This window comes from Typopeltis vanoorti, chromosome 15 (genome assembly GCF_054136105.1).
Source record: "Typopeltis vanoorti isolate ZY-2024b chromosome 15, IOZ_Tvanoo_1.0, whole genome shotgun sequence".
NCBI classification, from domain to species: Eukaryota; Metazoa; Arthropoda; class Arachnida; order Uropygi; family Thelyphonidae; genus Typopeltis; species Typopeltis vanoorti.
The window spans coordinates 83,767,879-83,787,752 of NC_143563.1; the positions used below are offsets into that span (position 1 = coordinate 83,767,879).

Below are 19,874 nucleotides of genomic sequence, written 5' to 3' on the forward strand. Positions count from 1 at the left end.
ATTTAATGGGAAGGTAAGAGAAATGAAAGAAGAGAGAGATTGCTGGAATTACTCATGACTCTTTATTATGAGCATATTCCTTAATAAAAAAAACATCGCAAATGGACATGGAGAAGTCCTAATGATCAGACCTTTAATGAAATAGATTTTATAATAACAAGAGAAGTATATTCAAAACGATGTTATCGTCATTTTCAGCAACAATTGTTCCGACAGAAACTGTCAAGTCAGGCGGATCAAATCTCTCCATTTCTTTCTATCCTTCCAAATTCTCTTTTTCATGAACATTATGACGATATCTAAAGTTATAATTCATAAAAAATTAAAATAAACGGTTAAACAAAGTGCAATGTAAAAAATATTTAAAAAATTATTTAAACGTGCAAATCACATATATATGAAGTTGCTTTGAAAGAGAACATGCAAATAATAAAATCAGAGAGCAAAGAGAAAGCTGTAAATTAAATTAATCAAAATCTAAGGAATACAATCATTTGAGTGGAATTCTTGAAATTTAGAGAAAAATTAGTAGCTGATTATCTAGCGAAGTTCTTCATACTTTGCTTAAAATAAAAAAAAATTCCAGAAACATGAAACAATATATTAATAATAATTATTTACAAAAAAAAATGAAAAGTAAATATCATAAATTATAAGCCCATTAGTTTATTATCGGCAGTATACAAAACATTTACAAATGTAATAAATAACAGAATATGCATATACACTAAGGAGCAGGCAGGATTTAGATGTAATTACAGTACCACTGATCATATTTATACTTTCAGGCAATTTATAGAAAAACACAAACGAATATAATAAATGTCTCTGTTTGGCCTTCGTAGACTGAAAGAGACTTTCACTTCGTTAAAACCTGTTATGCTTGAATCATTGTTAAAACAAGATGTAAGAAACACATAGAGAAACTTGAAATAAATATACGCTCATGTCATCTCTGTCACTGACTTACATAAGAAACATTTCCGATAAATAAGTGAATAAAAGAGGAGATACAAGATCCTCGAAAACTCTTTGTCTGCCTTAAGAGACAGTTTTTCATGCACTGAACCGGAAGAACGGAGGTTTAAAAATTTTGACTTATCTGTGTTGAGCTGATGCTGCAGTTCTCTTGGTAGATGATCTAAAAATCAAATTAAGGGAATTAGCTCTTATATGCAGTCCAATTGCAAATAAATATAAAAAAAAACGAAATTAATGAAGAATTTAACACCGAAATAAATTATACTGAAAGATGAAGAAGTGGTAAGAGTAGTTAGATTCATGTGTTCATCTGGGATAAATCATAAAAATCAAAGTCGGACAAAAAAGAAGAAATAAAAAAAGGCATACATCTAGATTGGATGGCTTTTGGGAAGATGAGAGGTCTTTCAAAGGTGATATTCAAAGTCTTTTGAAGGAAAGCTTTCAACCACTGTCTTACATGTAATTAAACATGACACAGCGAAACTAAAGTTTCGCAAATTGAAAATTCCAGAGAAAGGAATGTGATAGGTGTGACGCTGAAAGACAGGATATCCTCCCATTTGATAAGATCAAGAACGGATGTAGAGGACATTATCAAATACATCATGCATTCAAAATGGAGATGGACCGGGCACATAGCAAGATCTAACAACACAGGATGCCTAAATTATTAACAAACCGGAGATCTATGGGTGCAAAAGGGATGGCAAGATGCAAGATAGAACTGTCAGGATTTTTGGAAAGATGGATGAGAAAAGCTGAAAAGAGAATGGAATAAATAAAATTCGGAGAGATCTTTTCCAGCAGTGAACTGGTCCGGATAAAAAGAAGAAAATAATGTTGCTTGCCCACAGTTGATTTTGGGATGCAGAAGTCTGTCACTGTCGCAAAATGGATAGGCTACCGATATGGATCCTATAATAACACTTCTTTAGATATCCTAGTATACTTCTTTCGATACCCATATATATATATATATATATATATATATATATATATATATATATATATATATATATATATATATATATGGGTATCCTATTAGCCTCACAACAAAATCAGAATCGTGAAAACAATGGTGTTCCCTGTGGTACTGTATGGATGTGAAAGTTTATAACGCGTAATAAATCAGTGATAGAAAGAATAAAGCCAGATTGCTCCCTCGAAGCTATGATACTCAAGCAAAAATTGTCATACTTCGGACATATTATGCGAGCAAATGGCAGTCTGGAGAAGATGATGATGCTTGCTAAAGTTGATGGAAGCAGAAGAGGAAGACCAAGAATTAGATGGGTGGATGGAGTTAAAGAAGCAACTGGAGTGCGCTTGGAGGTTCTGAAGGACATGGTCAGAGACAGATCGGAATGGAGAGTGCATGTTCGTGGAATCGCCAGGAGTCGGAAACGACTCGATGGAACATAACACACATCCTAGTGGCTGTGGAGGTGATACAGACGTTGAAGTTGTTTCGTCTGGCCTGGGGAAACAATTAATCGGACACGATGACATAAATATAATTATTTAATATTTATAATTAAAAATTAATAAGAAGCCTTGAATTTAAAATACGCCAATACTAGAGACCTGATACATAACAGATTAACTCTGGAGAAAATTACTGATAGAAAACTAGTAATAATGTAGCACTATCACGGCATCTTGTATGCTCATTGATGGTACATATTAGGAATAGATGATTAATTCGAGGAATGCTGCGAGTGCGACATCTTGTAAAAAAAAAGATTAGTGTCTAGCAACGCCTCTTTTCCCTTTAAAAACAAAAATAAAACAATGAGTAAACAACAGGTAGGAACGCGAGGTGTCGTAACAATTATGATCAAATACACTGAATCACTATCAATGTTTTTCTTATTATTTTTTACAATTTTCTAACTCGAAATGTATGCAGACCTATGTAATTCAGATATAAGCTGAAGCGGAAATCCTATTCTCAAAATCGTTCAGTTTTGGAAACTGAAACTACATGGAATAGCAATAAAATAAAAATCAAAGACTTAATTTCATAAGACTTAATTAGTAATATTTAAATATAAAGTTGTATGATGAATGCTCATAAAGTTTAGTTATTGATGATATGCTTGTACTCCGTCAACATATGGGAGTCTACATGCCGTGTACGCCCACTTCTACATCGCGAATATCGCTTGACAGAGGCACTCCTCAATGTTTATTTCCAACAATGTTCATGTACGTTAAGAAAAAGTCAGTATACCAAAATTCAGAAACTGAATTTTTCGATATTTATTATCCTTCCTTGAAAGAAGATTTCAATGGCAATTTATTCTTTTCTTCTTTAAATTTAATTTTAGCAGCGACTGGAAGTTCATTTCTTAATGTATGTATGTATATTCTGTATGTATTCTGAGTTTCTGTCTGGTCTTTAATAAGATCCCAAAACGTTTAAGACAACCAGATCAGTTAAACTTTATGATAAAAATGCGAATATACAGAATCTTTAAATACGAGGGTGTGCTGAAAAGTTGTGATAGTCACCATGAAGGAATTGAGGTACGTAACTTACCCATTATTCTACATATTCCTCATGAAAAAAGTCTTTCCATTGTTGCACAAACTAGTCATTTTTGTTCTAGGTGTTTATCAAAACCTTTCAGCGCTCCCCCTCGTATTACGTTGTATTATAAGTAATTCAGTACGAAGATTATGAAACCTTGCACAATTTGGATCACTTTTGAAATTAAAGTTTCGGAACTAAAACACTGTTTGCCTACTTGGTATAAATAATAATGGATACTTATTATTCCCTTGCGAATAACACCAATGCTAAATGAAAACTTTTTTGGCTAATTTCTTTATTAATTATTTCATCTATCATTACATTACTTAACTTTTGGTTTTGTTTTCATTTTCGCTTTGCTCCCCCCCCCACTTCCAAAAAACATGGCAAGGAGTGACATTAATATCAATACTGTATAATAATATAATATGTAGCCATCCCATTTTAGTTTCATAGCATGTAATCATTTCAATTACGTTTTTAAAACGTGTAATTACTTCAATTACCTTTTGTAACGCGTAATAACTTGAACTGTCTTTCTTTGACTGAAAGAGAGGCCGTTTGTTTGTACAATAATAACGACACCAGAGTTCACCAATTTATAACAATAACCTTCACGGATTATTCTTCTTTGTTCCCGTTTAAGGGGATGGTGTGTGTGTGTGTGTGAGGGGACACTTTACTTCCTTTCCTTCTCCACATTTGTCTTCGCACGTTCAACGTGGGGTTAGGTTGATGGCCCGTAAGTCTTTGTCATCACAAATAATGTACGTGAGAGTTCTTATAATACCACATTGCTGTTTACACAAGCAGAACTGTGCAGGCTATTGTTTGGTTAATAGCATGCACTAAAAGAAGGGCGGGTGATTTCTGTTATAGCTTCCAATGGTAAGGTCACATTCACAAAGAGAAGCTATTTGTTGCTGAACTACAAACATACCATTCATAATCTGATGGCGTTCTCTCTTCTCACATGTATTTAAATACACTCCCCCACCTCTCTCGTGACTGCCATTTCAGAAATATTATACAAAGTACAAAAATACTGGGACATTATTTTATACATATATAGGTTAATTCCTGCTTACATGACTAAAGTTGGTGTAACTAATTGAAAAAAAAAGAGATACTGTTATTTGACTTAATGCATTAACTGTTTAGGACAGACCGCAATGACCTATATTAAAAGAAGATGAACACTTAACACTGTTCAAATATCAGAATTAACAGATGTTGCTCGAACCAACAATATATGTAGGACGTGGCCTCAAAATGGGAAACGATCAGATTATAATATCTTCCAAGAGTCTATTAATGATTCCATGCTGACGGCTACTTTGGTGTTGAAGAACGTAGGACTGATTTCACTTCCAAAATCATTTGTATGTATTGTGCATTACGGAGGATTAATTCAGACTGATTATATATTTCTTATTTTTGATATCCATTATATCTTATACAGTTATAATATCTGTCTAGGTGCGTTTATTTTATAGATTTTTTTGTTCGAAACACTTTTTTCTATTTTGAGATAACTCTACACAGCATTATCTAACTGCGATATATCGCATTACAGTGTATGTACTGAAATTTAGACTTTCTGACTTCATACGTATTTTTAATGTTGAACTTCATGTCAAAAGTATAGATCCATCATCTTACATACAATATCTGCAAGATACATTTTCTACTAATTCATGACGTTTTATGGGAAATACTCTACCACTCCTTACACGAAAACATTTTTAATATAGCCAATAAATATGGCTACCGTGTATAATTTTTCACACACTGTTCCACTGTTTAATGATCTGTCGAAGTCAATGAATCCATCTTTGGTGTAAAGAGCAGAAGGGTTTTCTTGTCCCCCCCCCCCCCCTTCTTACGTGTAGTACAGTGAGCAATATCTTTTAAGAGTATGCCAGAAATACAATAAAAACCGGGCACCTACCCACTCCACTTTAGCAGTAAAGGAGTTTCGAATACGAAAACTGACTATTAGATAGTCCACGTGCGGACTTCAAGTAGCTTCGAGATCAGCACATCGCTCTTCTGTTATCAACAGAAGGGCGATGGATGGAAACTGGTTAATATGTGGTGTAACTATTGAGGCCATGCTAGGGCCAAAGGCTGGTGTGTTCTATGGTATGGTATAAGCTTATTACCTCACGAAGCAAATCTGTATTCTCCATTTACACGGATAATACAGATTTGTAGGATTTGCAGGATTTACAGGAGAATAAATTTTATTCCCTGTAAAGGGAACAAAAAGCGATGACAGAAAATACTTTCTAGAAAAACAAAAACTCAATAACAACAAAAACCTTCTTCCTTCATTTCACAAACATACTTCATTTAACAACATGAATGACGTGCCTGATCACTTTCAGTTATTTAAATCTAAGTGATGAACTAATGAAACTTCTATTAACTAGCGCCAGGGGCGCGCCGGCTATATGTGCAATGTGTGCGACGCACACAGGTGCCAGGATAGTAAAGGCGCCAAAGAGGAGGAAATACTTTTAAAAAAAACGTTTTTTTAAGTGATTTTTTATTGGAAGGGGGGGGGGGGAATAGGGGCACCAACTAAAGTTTTGCACACAGGCGCGCCAGACACTACTGGCGCGCCCCTGGCTAGCGTGACTACTTGAATTGCTCGTTATATGTATGGATACTTTTTCCGCCACAAAGGTCATATCTAAGCACTAACGATTAATTTGCTTGGAGAAAATCGAATTGTCTTGCTTCCATCCAGGCAGATTATTACCTTCCTTGGCAAGTTTAAAGCAATAACTCTTTTTAACACCAATAATAATTGGAATCCCTCTATTTTTAGACTCCAATCAGGACGAGATGCTGAAGAGTTTGGTGGGTGCAATAGTTTAATTCAAACTGTTGGCATAACAAAAAAACAAGATACTTCTTCTTATTATTATTATTAACAGAGACCTCCAGGAAGTCAGAGACTCGTCGAGGGAGGCCACATACTACACTCACCAGCTATCATACTTATTCTTCAATTCATTCACACTGCTTGTACTCACAACATCAAATGGCAATCCATTATAATCACGAACCACCCTATGAGAGAAAAATCCCCCCCATTTCTTACTGGCATTCATTCTCAGCTTCCAAGGATATTGAAAAATTTCATCAATTGAAATCCTCTTTGTACCCTTTCAGAAGTTTGTAAATCTCAATCATATCTCCCCTCTATCTTCTGTTTGCTAGTGTCTGCATTCTACAAATTCTCAATCTGTATTCATACTCAGTATTCCACAATCCTGATATCATTTTTAACACTGTCCTTTGTACGCTCTCCAATATATCAGAATCACAACGGAAACCAGGAGGCCAGACCTGTGCACAGTAGTCCAAATGATGTCTTATCAAGGCCTTCTAAAGAGGCAAAATAACATCCTCATTTTTACATGTGAACGTTCGTTTCAGCATTGCAATTATCTTTTGAGTTGTATTTGCAATCTTTGTCACATGGCTCCTGAGCTTCAACTTCCTATCTATTAACGCTCCAAGATCCCTACCCTCATCAGTTTCTTCTAGCCTAATCCCACCAATATAATAAGACATTGGATATCTCATTTATTCATTTCATTTCGTATGGTGATTCAATGGCAGTAAGCCCCTTTTACGGGGAGGTACGGCACCAACTCAATACCCCTATTTTTATCCGTGCTGGGGACGGGCATTGCTGAGATTTCATACCTATGGCTGGAGGAATTGTCTTAAGTATTCCTGACTGTATCCGTGTGTGTTCACGGGACCGGATTGCCTGCTTGCGGGATGAAAAACCCCAGATAAACTGAAGGAAAAACCCTGCTGTCCACGTCCAAGGCCGGCTAACTTGGCTATGGCGGAGGAAGATCCTTAAGCCCTCACGTCGTGGACGGAAATCGAACTTAGGACACTCCTTCCCCAGGCATATGGTTGCGAAGCGCATAGCCAGTAGGCTAACTCTGCGCGGGCATTAAATATCTAATCACACAGAAGTGAATGACTTTACATTTACTCACACTGAACTAACACTCATTTTCCCATGCTCACAATTCCAGCCTATTCAAAGCATTCTACAAGTACTGCATAACAGAGGCATTCCTGATTACCCTACCTATCTTTGCATCATCAGCAAATAGCTGTAGGTCGCTTGTCAAATCCTTCCCAATATCGTTAATGTACAGATTAGATTGAATAACAGTGGACCAAGCACTGATCCTTGTGGTACACCAGTACACCACTGGTTACCTTAAATCTTGCAGACTCACATCTCCCATACCACTTTTTGATATCTGTCAGTCAATCATTCTCTTATCCATGCTAATATTCTATAACCTGGACCCATTTTCTCCAATTTATGCAGCAGTCTGCCATGTTGTATTCTGTAAAAGCCTTAGCAAAATCCAAAAGTAGCATGATGTATCCATTCCCCTTGTCTAGTTCAATGGTAACATTGTTATAGAATGTGAGCAAGTTGCTAAAACATGACCTTCCCTTAGTATACCCATGTTGTTCATTGCAAAGTAGTGATTCACTGTCAACCCATTTCTGAATACGAGCCCTAACCAATTTTTCCAAAATCTTCACCACCACTCATGAGATACTAATTGGTCGATAGTTGGCTACATCGGTCTTTGCACCACTCTTGTGCAATGGAATTACCACACATTTCTTCCATTCCTATGGAATCTTCTCTGTTCTGAGACTCAAATTAAACAGCCTGGTCAAAGTAATGGCTAGTTCAGCTGAACACTCTTTTAGCACATGTGCTGATATCCCATTAGTCCCTACTGCTGAATTCTTATTCAATTTGTGCAACAGCTTTAATACCTCGTCCTCATACACCTGCGCTTCTTCTTCTTCAAGTGAAGAGGTAACAGTGAGCTGAATGTTGCTTACACCAGGTTGACAGCTTTTAACAAAATGGACATTCATTAGTTGAATAACCTCTTTTGCATCTGTAACCCTTACGCCATCTGTATTTAGAAGAGTTATTCTTTCATATTCATTCTTTCTTTTACTTGCAGCATATCGATAGTCTTGTGGGTTGTCTTTAGCACGTAGAGCCAGTTTCTTTTCATACTCAGACTTTGCTTTCCATACAACAGTTGTGACGATTCTAGCCAGCTGCTTATAACGTTCATAACGGACGTCATCCTTATGCTCAGGGTATTCCTTCCACATCGTCCATTTCTTATGAATCTTTGCTTAATAAGATTACACATCCATTTGACTCCCACTCTATTTATTTTTCTAACTCTCGGGACACATTCTGATATCGCATCATTCAAATATTGTTTAAATGCTTCCAATGAACTGTCGATATTTTTTCCATCCAGCAACCGATCCCATTCCACTGAACTCAGTATACTCCTCAATTAGTCATGATTTCCTGCTTTGTAGTTTAGCATGTAACATTTTCTGGATGGAACATTCATAAATTTAGTCACTTCCCAAGTGAGTACCGCACGATCTCACCAACTGGAGGCAGAATAGTTAAGATTTTAACTGAAACGCCCTCTGACACTATAATCAAATCTAACACTATTTGCCCTCGAGTTCCTCCTGTCACATGCTGCTTGAGGAAGTTGTCTCGCAACAGCTCAATAAATGCATTTTCATTCTTCTCATGAGATTCTACTGCTACCCAATCAATATTTAAATAATAATTAAATTCTCCCATTATGATTACTCTTTTCGCGCTCATCTTTTCTATTAATCTTTCTCTTAAACTAAAAATATTAATTTCTATGAATACCTTGTTAACACATAATTTATTCCTACTCAGCAGTGCATTGTCGATGTAAGCTTTCCGCCAGGTAAATCAAATTACAGTATATTCTATTTTACATCTTACATTCCTTTGTATTCTACTCGCTAATTTTACAGACTTTTGTTATCTGACAAATGTATCATCTTGTTCAGGCTGAAAATCAGCATAAGACAACTGAACAGGAATAGAACTTCAACTTTTCTCTTTGCTTTATACGGAAGCGCGAAAAAAACCAATAAACCCTAATATAAAATTTGAAAGGGACAAGAAAGAAAAAAATCGGTTCCATATCCAAATGGTATCCTTGTCTTCAGGTTTCAAACTGAAGCTATTAGTCGCACTAATACCTTCAGTTTATGACAAGAGTTTATGTAAATTTTTGCCAGATCTTCAATTTCAGAGAATATTTCACTTTTATAAACAACGCTGAATATTTATTTGGATGTGATTTTCATATTCAGTAATTACAAAAAAAAAGCTATAATATATGGCCTAATGTACACATACTGTACACTGAATTATAAACTTTATTTACTTCGCAGAAATCAGTGGTTTCTGTATAGGCATGCGGCTCCCCATACCGATCCTCTTCAATTCCCTGCGCATAGTTCGATGAGATACAAGTCGGAAAAAAGCCGTCATTAAATGCTTTGGTCAATTGCTGCACACAGGAAGTTCGTCCGTACAAGCCTTTTCAGACGACGGCGATTTCATTCCTGGTAGAGTCTTAGGACCGTAGTTACGATTCTTAGACAAGCAATGCGGATTATTTTTCAACTGATTAAACATCCATATCTCACCTTTTGAGAAACCAGTTAGCTCTGCTGTTTTCAAAATCGTGGCTCCAGCCAGAATGGCATCCACAATAAGCCCCTTATTGAACTCCGTAAGACCTTTTATTTTTCCCCATTGTGATCAACACTACTGACGATTACTGACTAGCAGCATTCTTAGAACACGTGCTGACGCACATGACCAAGTACTTCGCATATACTGAATATGCGAAGTACTTGGTCGCTTCATAAGTGACGTTTACGTATATCTGCATAAAGGTTTCTAATTCAGTGGCCGATATGTTACGAAATGAGGCGAATTTGGTCCACTTCACTCCAGATATCATCATAGATATTTATAGTTGTCCCGCTGTAGCCAAGATATCTATCCCAGCACGAAATAAATCACTAAAAAATATCGGAAAACGACAGCATGATGAATATCTCGTCGGCAACTGTTGCCAGCCAGACAACTGTTTAGTGGTGTAAAAGAAATGGAAATTACTGAATGCACGATCGGGATTTTGCGGCAGGCTCACCAGTTTTATTTGGGACCCATAACACATGAAAATTATTGTAGTAAGATGGAGGTAATAAGGTGTAACTTACCAGTGAGATGTTAAGCTCTTCCGCAATGCCAACTTGGTTCGTCAAGTAGATAATGATCTTCAATGTACCAACTGTAGCTTGGAATCCCAAAGTAGTATAGTTCTTTGTGAAAATTTTGATAAGCTGGTAATAGCGGAGTGAGGCTGGCATCACCCTGCTCACTGCATGCCCGAAGTTGCTTGAAAATATACACTAAAATGTCCGGACATTAATTGTTCCGACAGTTTAGAAATTTACAATTTGATACCAGCAGGCAAACCTTAACATCGCGTATGTCCACCTTTGGCTTTGATCACCTCCTGCACCCTTTGAGAGAGGCTTTCCACCAATGTGTGGTAGACATGTGGAATTTATCGCCATTCTTCCATCAAAGCAGCACTGAGTTCAGCGACAAATCGAGGACGTGCTGCTCTGGACCACAATCGCTGCTCCAATTCGCCCCACGGTTTTTCGATGGGGTTGAGGTTAGGATTCTGTGTAGGCCAGAGCAGTCGTTTAACACCCATCTCTTCATACTATTCCATAACAGCTGCAGCTTTGTAGCATGGGACATTGTTGTCTAGATAGTAACACGGGTCCATTCCATAAAAACTCCACAGTGTAGGCAGCAGCTGATTATCCAGAATATCAAGGTACTGAGATGCCGTCATGGAACCATGGACAACGACCAGTGGTCTCGCTCTAAACCAGCGGAATGCACCCAACACCATTACTCCTCTACCACCAAACTTTACTGTGGGTACAACACACTGTAGTAACAAGCGTTCACCAGACTGCCTCTGCACCCACATCCTGCCATCAGCCCGGAAACAGGTGAACCTTGATTCATCGCTCCAGGGTACCGTTTTCCACTGGCTAATTTTCTAGTTCACATGCTCTTTGCATCAGGCCAGACGAGCCGTCTTGTTGTTGTTGTGATGTTCGGCTTGTGTGCTGCTGCTCTCCCGTAAAAACAGGGCCGGCGCTACCGACGGTGCAAGACGTGCATTTGCACGGGACGGCAAGTTTTTTTGGGGCGGCAAAGTTGGCATAAACTATACGAAAAATTAGGGAGAGGGGGCGGCAAAATTCCTAGGGGAAGACCGGCGTGGAAACCCATGGAATTCGTTTTGTATAGTATTAGTGCTCATCATGAGCCTCCGTAGCTCATTCAGTATAGACGAAGCGCTTTGGTCGGAAAGACCTGGATTCGACTCCCGTCCGAAAACCCAAGTTTTCGGGTGAAAAAACTCTCTACGGAGTAGAGAGTTTTTTCACCCGAAAACTTGGGTTTTTCGTCCCTTAGAACAAGCAAACCGTCCCACGAATACACACGGATCTACAGTCATAAAATACATTACTTAATCCCTCATAGGAGGGCTCAACTAGTCCTAAAGGACGGTCGAGGAACCGAGGAAAAATCCACACGAATAAATAAATAAAGTGCTTGCCATGGTGTTACTGGAGCTCCGGAACTCATCACGGATGGTCTGTGCCGATTGTAGCCGGTTTTTGCGTGCTACCCGTTTTAACAGCCTCCTGTCCCTGTCAGTCAGTTTGTCATTTTCGGCGGCCGCCCTAGGTGTTTTCCTGCACTACTGATGCCAGAAAGTCTCCATTTGTTAATTAATCAGATCGCCAACCATTGATTTTGGATGCTCCAGTTGAACGGCAATGGCATGTATGGACATGCCACCAATATCAGCCCACGATGACACCTGCCTCGAAGTCAATGAGTTCACGTCGTGTTGCCTCACCACCTGCATTCAACTGTTACGATGAAATACTGCTTCCTACTGTCTGTACACCGGTTTTTATGTTATTAACAAACCCGGACTGTTCCATAACTTCAAATAACAGGGATGTCCAGACAATTATTGGTAGATAGTGTATGTTTATTCTTTAAATGAGGGGTTCTTGATTATCCATACATAAATCACATATTACTTTATGTATCCATACATAAAGTAATATGTGATAAGTTTTACTAACTTTCTTGGATTGTTTTTATATAAAACATTTAGTTTAATGCATGTCTTCTTCTATCTGATGACATTTTCCTGATACTTCACTCTTCCTTACACATCCTGATGATGAATTTCTGCTGTGCCTATGCTGTCCTAACATGCAGAAATCAGTTCACGCTGCATAATCTACCTATAACCATATTTCCAAACCTCCTGCTTGTAACAGACGATCGTATACATCGTACTATAGTATACCATAGCCCATCTGATGTACGCTGACCATAGTATATAGTATATATAGTATACCTTAGCCCATCTTGAGACAGGACGCGGTTTATGTAATATTCTGTATTCATGAAAAAGTAATACGATAAAAAAATTTTATTACATAAACATATTGAGCTTACCATTATTCTTCAGTGACAGAACCCATGCAAAAATTTAGATAGATGTAGAGGGGGACTGTATTTCACCACGATCGCAACATGAATATTTCTCCAATGAAGTGATCTTACACAGCAAATTTCGTCTTTCAACACCTTATCATAAAACTTCGCACACTCCATGACACAATTTTGTCTTACAACTAACATAGCCCTCATTGTCTCAACACTTAATCTAGATTTCATCTTTGACCACATGCTGTTCATAACAGAAAATATTCTCTCAACAGGTGCTGTACTTCCTAGAAGACACTTCCTGGAAACTCTACAATACAGGGACGCGCCTAGGAATTTTGTCGCCCCGTGCAGTAGCATATTTTGCAACCCCTTCCACCCTTATTTTTCGTATAGTTTATGCCAATTTTTCCGCCACAAAAAAACTTCCGCCCCGTGCAAATGCACGCCTTGCACCGTCGAATAAGAGCACCATGATATGCTCTTATTACAAAAGTCTTAAAGTCTATGCGTTTATCGCACATTTCAGAAAAAATCTGTACCCATCTATCAGACATATGAATGTTTTCTTCATTCCATATATCCAATTGCATCACAATTATAGATTTTATGAGGGTTCACTGATCCAATATACGAGTTTCTTCTGTTTCTGTGCGCGTGACGAGTTCCTCGTTCAGGTCGTCCTGTATTTCTGTCCATTCGGCTTGTCCAGTTTAATTAATTTGAATTCTTTCTGGGGATCGTCATTAAAACTGCAGTTTCGCCTCTTTGACATTGAAAGGATAGACTTAAAGCTTTAAAAAATAAGACTTAAAAATTTTTAAAAATACGAAATTTTAACCACCGGCATTGAATAAAAGCCACCGGTTAGCATACAGGCAAAACAAAAACTAACGCTACAGCAGAACAGACACCGTGTCTGAGACGCGCAAGTGTTGCCAAAATGTAGTTTTTATTTTCTCTGAATCACTGCAGATATCGATAATATTTAGTATCGAACAATGCGACTCCATGGTTATACAAATTACTGGTATCCACGATATTGATATACGATTGCAGGTTATGAATAATAATTTATGATTGACCAATATTAAAATATATTTATAGATTTTATTAAGAACTGGACAAAATTGGCATTTTTAATTAAAACAACGGGACGGCCAGGAAATATGAAAAAAAAAACAAAAAAAACCGGTACGTATGGTCACCCTACATCTGATGCCACCTGTTAAACGTATAAGAAAATAGACAATGTAAATACTCTCTTTACCTGTTCAATCTCCAATGCGAATAATACTGTACACACATGATGTGCTCTTATTGTTTTTTTAAATACCCTCATGCTATCCGTTGCACACTGTATATCATCCCTTCCTTCTATTTTTAACAGTGGTAGGAACTCGGTAGTTGGATAGCATTTAAAAGTTTGATTAAAATATTAAAAGTGATTTCCACAGAAGTATGAGAAATCCCTGTGTAGGCAAATCGCCTTCAAATGCCGAAAATGATAAACGATTTCTTCCTTAGTTTTTTCAGTAAAAAGACAAAAAAAAACTTGACTAATCTGACTGATTAGGTCAACATTTAATGGTTAATCACATATTGTCTTAATGGTAAACTAATTGTGTTCAAAATCTGCACTCAGAATCTGATGAGATTTAAGTCTGAGATGTTAGTGTCCATATTTAGCCTATGCCTTAAAAATTTAACAAAAAAAACGAGAGAAGGAGTAAATTGGCAGTCGAACGATTGTTATTCCAATACTTTCACTTAGATCAACCCACACATATTAATTAGAAAAACCAAATTACTTTTCTCCGATTGACGTTCTTGGTAATCTTCTCCTACGATCTTTCTTCTGTCCTTTATAACTGCGTGATAGGTTTCCTCGCCATCACAGACAATTGTGAACGGAATTTTAAACGGCTGTTGTCTCGCCTATCCTCATCTCATTTTCAATGGTCTTCTTTTTTCTGAACACGAATCGTACCTATATATTTTTTCTGATGATATTTATATGTGTTTCAATTGCTGACTCCATGCATCCTGCAATGCGAATTAGTCAACTTTGATACTACCCAATTGCACTTTTTCGCTTGTTTCTCCCAACAAAGAACTCTCTTCATCCCTGTCTTTCATAATGCGCAGGTAGTTAGCCTAGATCAGATGTTATCTTTCTGGTTAATATGAATATTAACTAGAAAGATAACACCTAATCTAGTCAGATGAAATCATATAACACTGATGGGTGCCTAAGTTTTCACCTCGTTTTTTTCGCTCCAGAGATTGAAACAATGACCATGTTCAACTGATACAAAATGTATTCATTTCATACGAATCCTATACGGTCATACTTTAGAACACTGTTCTCACATTTAGAGTACCTCACCAGAAACCTTAATAAATCCTAGATTCTACTTAAACCCTTGCAATTTTTGCCTTGTAATTTTCTGTAACTTCCATAGGTTTCAATTGAACTAATATCCATTATTTATTTTTAAACCTATAAAGATGCAAGTTGCAATAAGTCAACATGGTATATCATTCAAATCCACCGAAAAGCTTTTTTTTTCTATTTGTTCATTTTTCTTTATTTTTTGGGGCATCCTACTCCTTCCGTTTTCTCAAAAAATGACAACCCACAAACTTCAATAAATGTATTCAAAATCATTTCTATTCTCTATTCTTATAATTTCTAAGCAACCTTTTGTGACTAAGATAGTTATTAAAATTACTAGGCCGAAGCTAGTCTAAGCCGAATACTAGGCTGACAGTAATAACCCATTTTCCATGGCCTAAAAATTTCCTTAGAAGCGATGCTGTTAATCCTTATAATCACTTGCATTTATGTAATGCGCTGACATTACTCAGTAGGTAAGTGGCGTTGCTCAGATAAAAATTATCTGATACAACTAAAATCTTAATCACACCTCAGGTTGACGGACGAAGAAAGACCGACTAGCGAGTTTCTTTAAATTAGGTAGAGGCCGTGAATTAGAGCAAGATGGAAAATGGTAGTACTTTATAGATGTTTTAATAACTAGGACAGCAGAAGGAAAATTTGATGACAATTTATGCTAGTCGACTTACCAATTTGTATTTGCATTCTTCTCTCTCTCTCTCTCTCTCTCTCTCTCTCTCTCTCACACACACACACACACACACACACACACACACACACACACACACACACACACACACACACACACACACACACACACACACACACACACACACACACACAGATATCAGTAATGGCTGAAATTAAGTCGAGGTCAATATATTAAATCTGACAATTGCATGTATTCTCCTGCCGATTTGTCCATTTTTCCAGAATAAAAATAAAAACCCATCGCTCCAAAAGACGTACGCTGATATAACTACGTATAGTGTTTAAAAGACTAACAGAGATAATACAATGATTGTAGATGTGTAATCCCAGTTGTGGTTTTAAACATGGATGGAAAATCGTGCATCAACGAAATCAATAAAAATCAGGAAACAATTTCAGAATAAACACCAAACAGAAAAAAAAAAAGAAATTTTTTGTACACATGTTTAGCGCGAGATGTTTTGAAAATACAACAGTCCGCTCAGGCCATTTATTTCGAGCGTGAGCACACATAAAGGAATAAAATTACATCTTACTTGATAATAAACGCTCGGTGACATTTATCATTATTAATTATCATCACCACAGTACTATCTGAATAATATTACCAATAAAAATAACATGAAAAAACGTTGAGTTGCATTTGTACCGAAATTTATGAAAATTCGAAACAGTGACTTACCATTTTGACATCGCTGATGGAGTCCAAACTATTAACGAACATACTAACAGAGACAGTGGTAGGGAAACCTGCAAAAGAATTAAAATAACCCTGAAAAAAGTTAAATTATATTAGTCGTTTCATATCAAGTTCTGGACCCCAAAACAAAATAAATAATATCCTACCCATAAGTACTAATGTGCCGGGTTTATTATTATCATTAGACCTCCATGTAGTCAAAATAACTCATGAGGGAGGTCTTATGTCTTCACACTCAACATTCGATAGACCAGTAACCACCTTAGTCGATCGTCTCTGGACCTTTTCCAATATCTCCTCATCCGTTGGAAAACCAGATGACCAAATCTGTGCACAATAGATTTCTAACCTTTCCATAAAAAAATAAAATAAAAAAGTTTTCCATGGAGGGGCCAAAATTTGATTTACTTCGCACGATTATTGAAACTAAGCAACGTTCAATGACCATAAGACAAACATTTAACGAAACAGAAAGTTTTTTATTTTAATATAGCACGTATCTCTTTATCTTAACATAACTGCACAGCTATTACAGTAAAATAGCATGAAAGGAGCAGATATTAAGTTACTTTATTAATGAATATATGAATAATTTATCTGAAAAACAGACAGGGCTGAATGCAGAGCTTTACAAATTAGGTCAGTAGGCGAGTTAGCAACTGCGGCAGGGATTACTATGGAATCGCACAATCTCAGTAATGAATAATTGAAATGTTGCTTTCAGCGTTCACTCGCATAAATCATTTACAAACACAGAAATAATAACATGTTATGAATATTTCAAGAGGGAGCGATGAGTAACAATAGTTTACAGCAGTTCCTTTCGCACAGTTTGTGAAGAAGACTCCTAGTCGAGATTAAAGGCATACAAACTTTTCTTTGTTTTTCTTTTGCATACGATCGCGTGCATTCTTCCCTAGGTTCAATGCCATGAGAATGAATTGTGGAAACAAAAAAAAAAAAAAAAATTAGAATACTAGAAACAAATTAAACAAAGCAGAGTTTTTCTTTTCATGCCTCTAATATTAGCAGGGATAAGTGAGCTGTTTGTTTAACTGTAACAGCATTCAACCTCTTTATTACGAATACTCAGAGCATTTGAGCAATGAAAGTTCACATCCTTGAACATGTAAATCCAAGTCTCAGATTTTTCTTTCGTTGTTTTCCTATATTTTATTATCTAAAAATGAATACTTTCGGGTAAAGGATACACACCAGTTTGTGTTTCTTGCAATTCAAGATCTTCAGTTTTCTCTTTTTCTGAACTAGCAATGCTTCGCGTTTTGCGCAAAGGGATATGTTTGTGTGTCGCAGCTTAAATTCAATGTGTGTTATTAAGACATTACAATTTCTATTTGTTTATTTATCATAACTGTGGTCCAGATAACGGTGTCTGCATTCGACATGACTATCATGAATTTAGTGTCTCCCCTTATATTAATTTACTCCTTAACAAAATATTTAATACTGAGTGAGTTTTAAACATTGAAATCATTAACCAATTTAAAAAATAAATATAAATGAATGCGCATGATACCAATAGATAACTTTCAAAAAAAAAAAAAAGAGTATGATTTTCTAAATATATAAAACCTTCTAAAGTACATATTTTCTTATTAATTATTCTCGAAGAAATTTTCAACCTCTCAAGAGGAAAGATATGTGGGAAACCATACTAAGGCACACAAGTTAATACAGGATGGCCCATAAGTCACGAAGACGTTTAAACATTTAATAATTTTTTATTTATTACTTATTTTAGTCTTCTGTTATAATATGCAACACAGAACCTAGAGATTTTTTATTAGTTATGGAAAACCTCATAATGTAAATGCCTTCCATTTTCGGCTTCACAAAGACAGGCCCTTTCTATAGCATTCTCCATGACAGATGTTAACGTTTCTGGCTGCAGCGCTCTAATTTCTGCACGAATATTCTCCTTCAGCTGTTGGACTATCCGGGACTTGTTCACGTAGCGTATTCCTTCAGATAATCCATAGAAGAACATTCGTGCAGACATTAGGGCGGGCATCGAGAAACATTAACAGCGGTCATGTAAAATACCATAGAAAGGGCCGTCTTTGTAAAGCCGAAAATGGAAGGCATTTACGTGATGTGGTTTTTCATACCAAATAAAAATTCTCTAGGTTCTGTATTGTATTATAACAAAAGATTAAAATAATAAAAAGTTATTAAATGTTTAAAGTCCTTCGTGACTTATGGGCCACCTTGTATATTTTAGCTCTTCCGTAAAGGAACATGCTCTTTTCCATTGGAAGAGACTGGAAAATACCTGGATTTCATTCTTGTCATAGTCTTTGTCAGATTGGTTAGCCGAGCAGCTAAACCGGCTGCCAACAGGTTGCAGGTTGGCACCCCCCCCCCCCCGGGAGCATAAATATCCTTTAGTGAAAGATAAATTTTATCGCCCGTTGTAAGGCTACCACCCCGTTCATTGGAAACATGAAGTAGCTTGAAAACGTCCCATGCTTGATTTCTAAGTGCAGGATTTAGGGAATGTTTAAAATATACATTTTTTTAAAATATACAAAATTATTCAGGCACTTCAAAGATATTCAAATGGCAATGACTAAAGAAAGTCATGCCTTTTGATGGCAGAAATGTAGCCGTTGCATTCCTTGTGGAGAAAGAACATAAAAAGAACCATACGAATATATATATTATGAACAACCATAGAAAATGACCACTTCATCACATGCAAAAAACTCACGTTTTAAATCACAAAAGACTGTTTCTCTGGAAGCGGCTCAAGGCTTATAAACTCCTTTAAATTGGAGCAGAAATTATGATTATGTCTGAATAAATTTCAGAGTATTGCTGTTAACTTGGTTTCAACGTAAATATTAATGACAAAGAATTTACAAAGAAGTACAACGGTCACACTTGCAGCATCAAGCACTGTTGAACATATGGTATGTACTTTCGTGAATAAAAATTAAGTACTGCACTCGAGTTTCTAACTTAGTTTTTCCAGAAAACTTCAACAATAAAAAAAAAAAGATAATTTATC

At 36.6% G+C, this 19,874-nt stretch overlaps 1 protein-coding gene across 3 annotated transcripts in view; it reads right to left on the minus strand.

Annotated features, from left to right (window-relative positions):
- Nucleotides 1–19,874, minus strand: part of LOC150098939 (glycine receptor subunit alpha-2-like) — a 146,807-nt gene that overhangs the window by 35,871 nt on the left and 91,062 nt on the right. For all 3 annotated transcript variants that reach the window (XM_090405532.1, XM_090405531.1, XM_090405533.1), the window contains exon 3: nt 16,826–16,893. In XM_090405532.1, the coding sequence (XP_090261658.1) occupies nt 16,826–16,893 (68 nt within the window). The remainder of the gene's footprint in view (nt 1–16,825; nt 16,894–19,874) is intronic.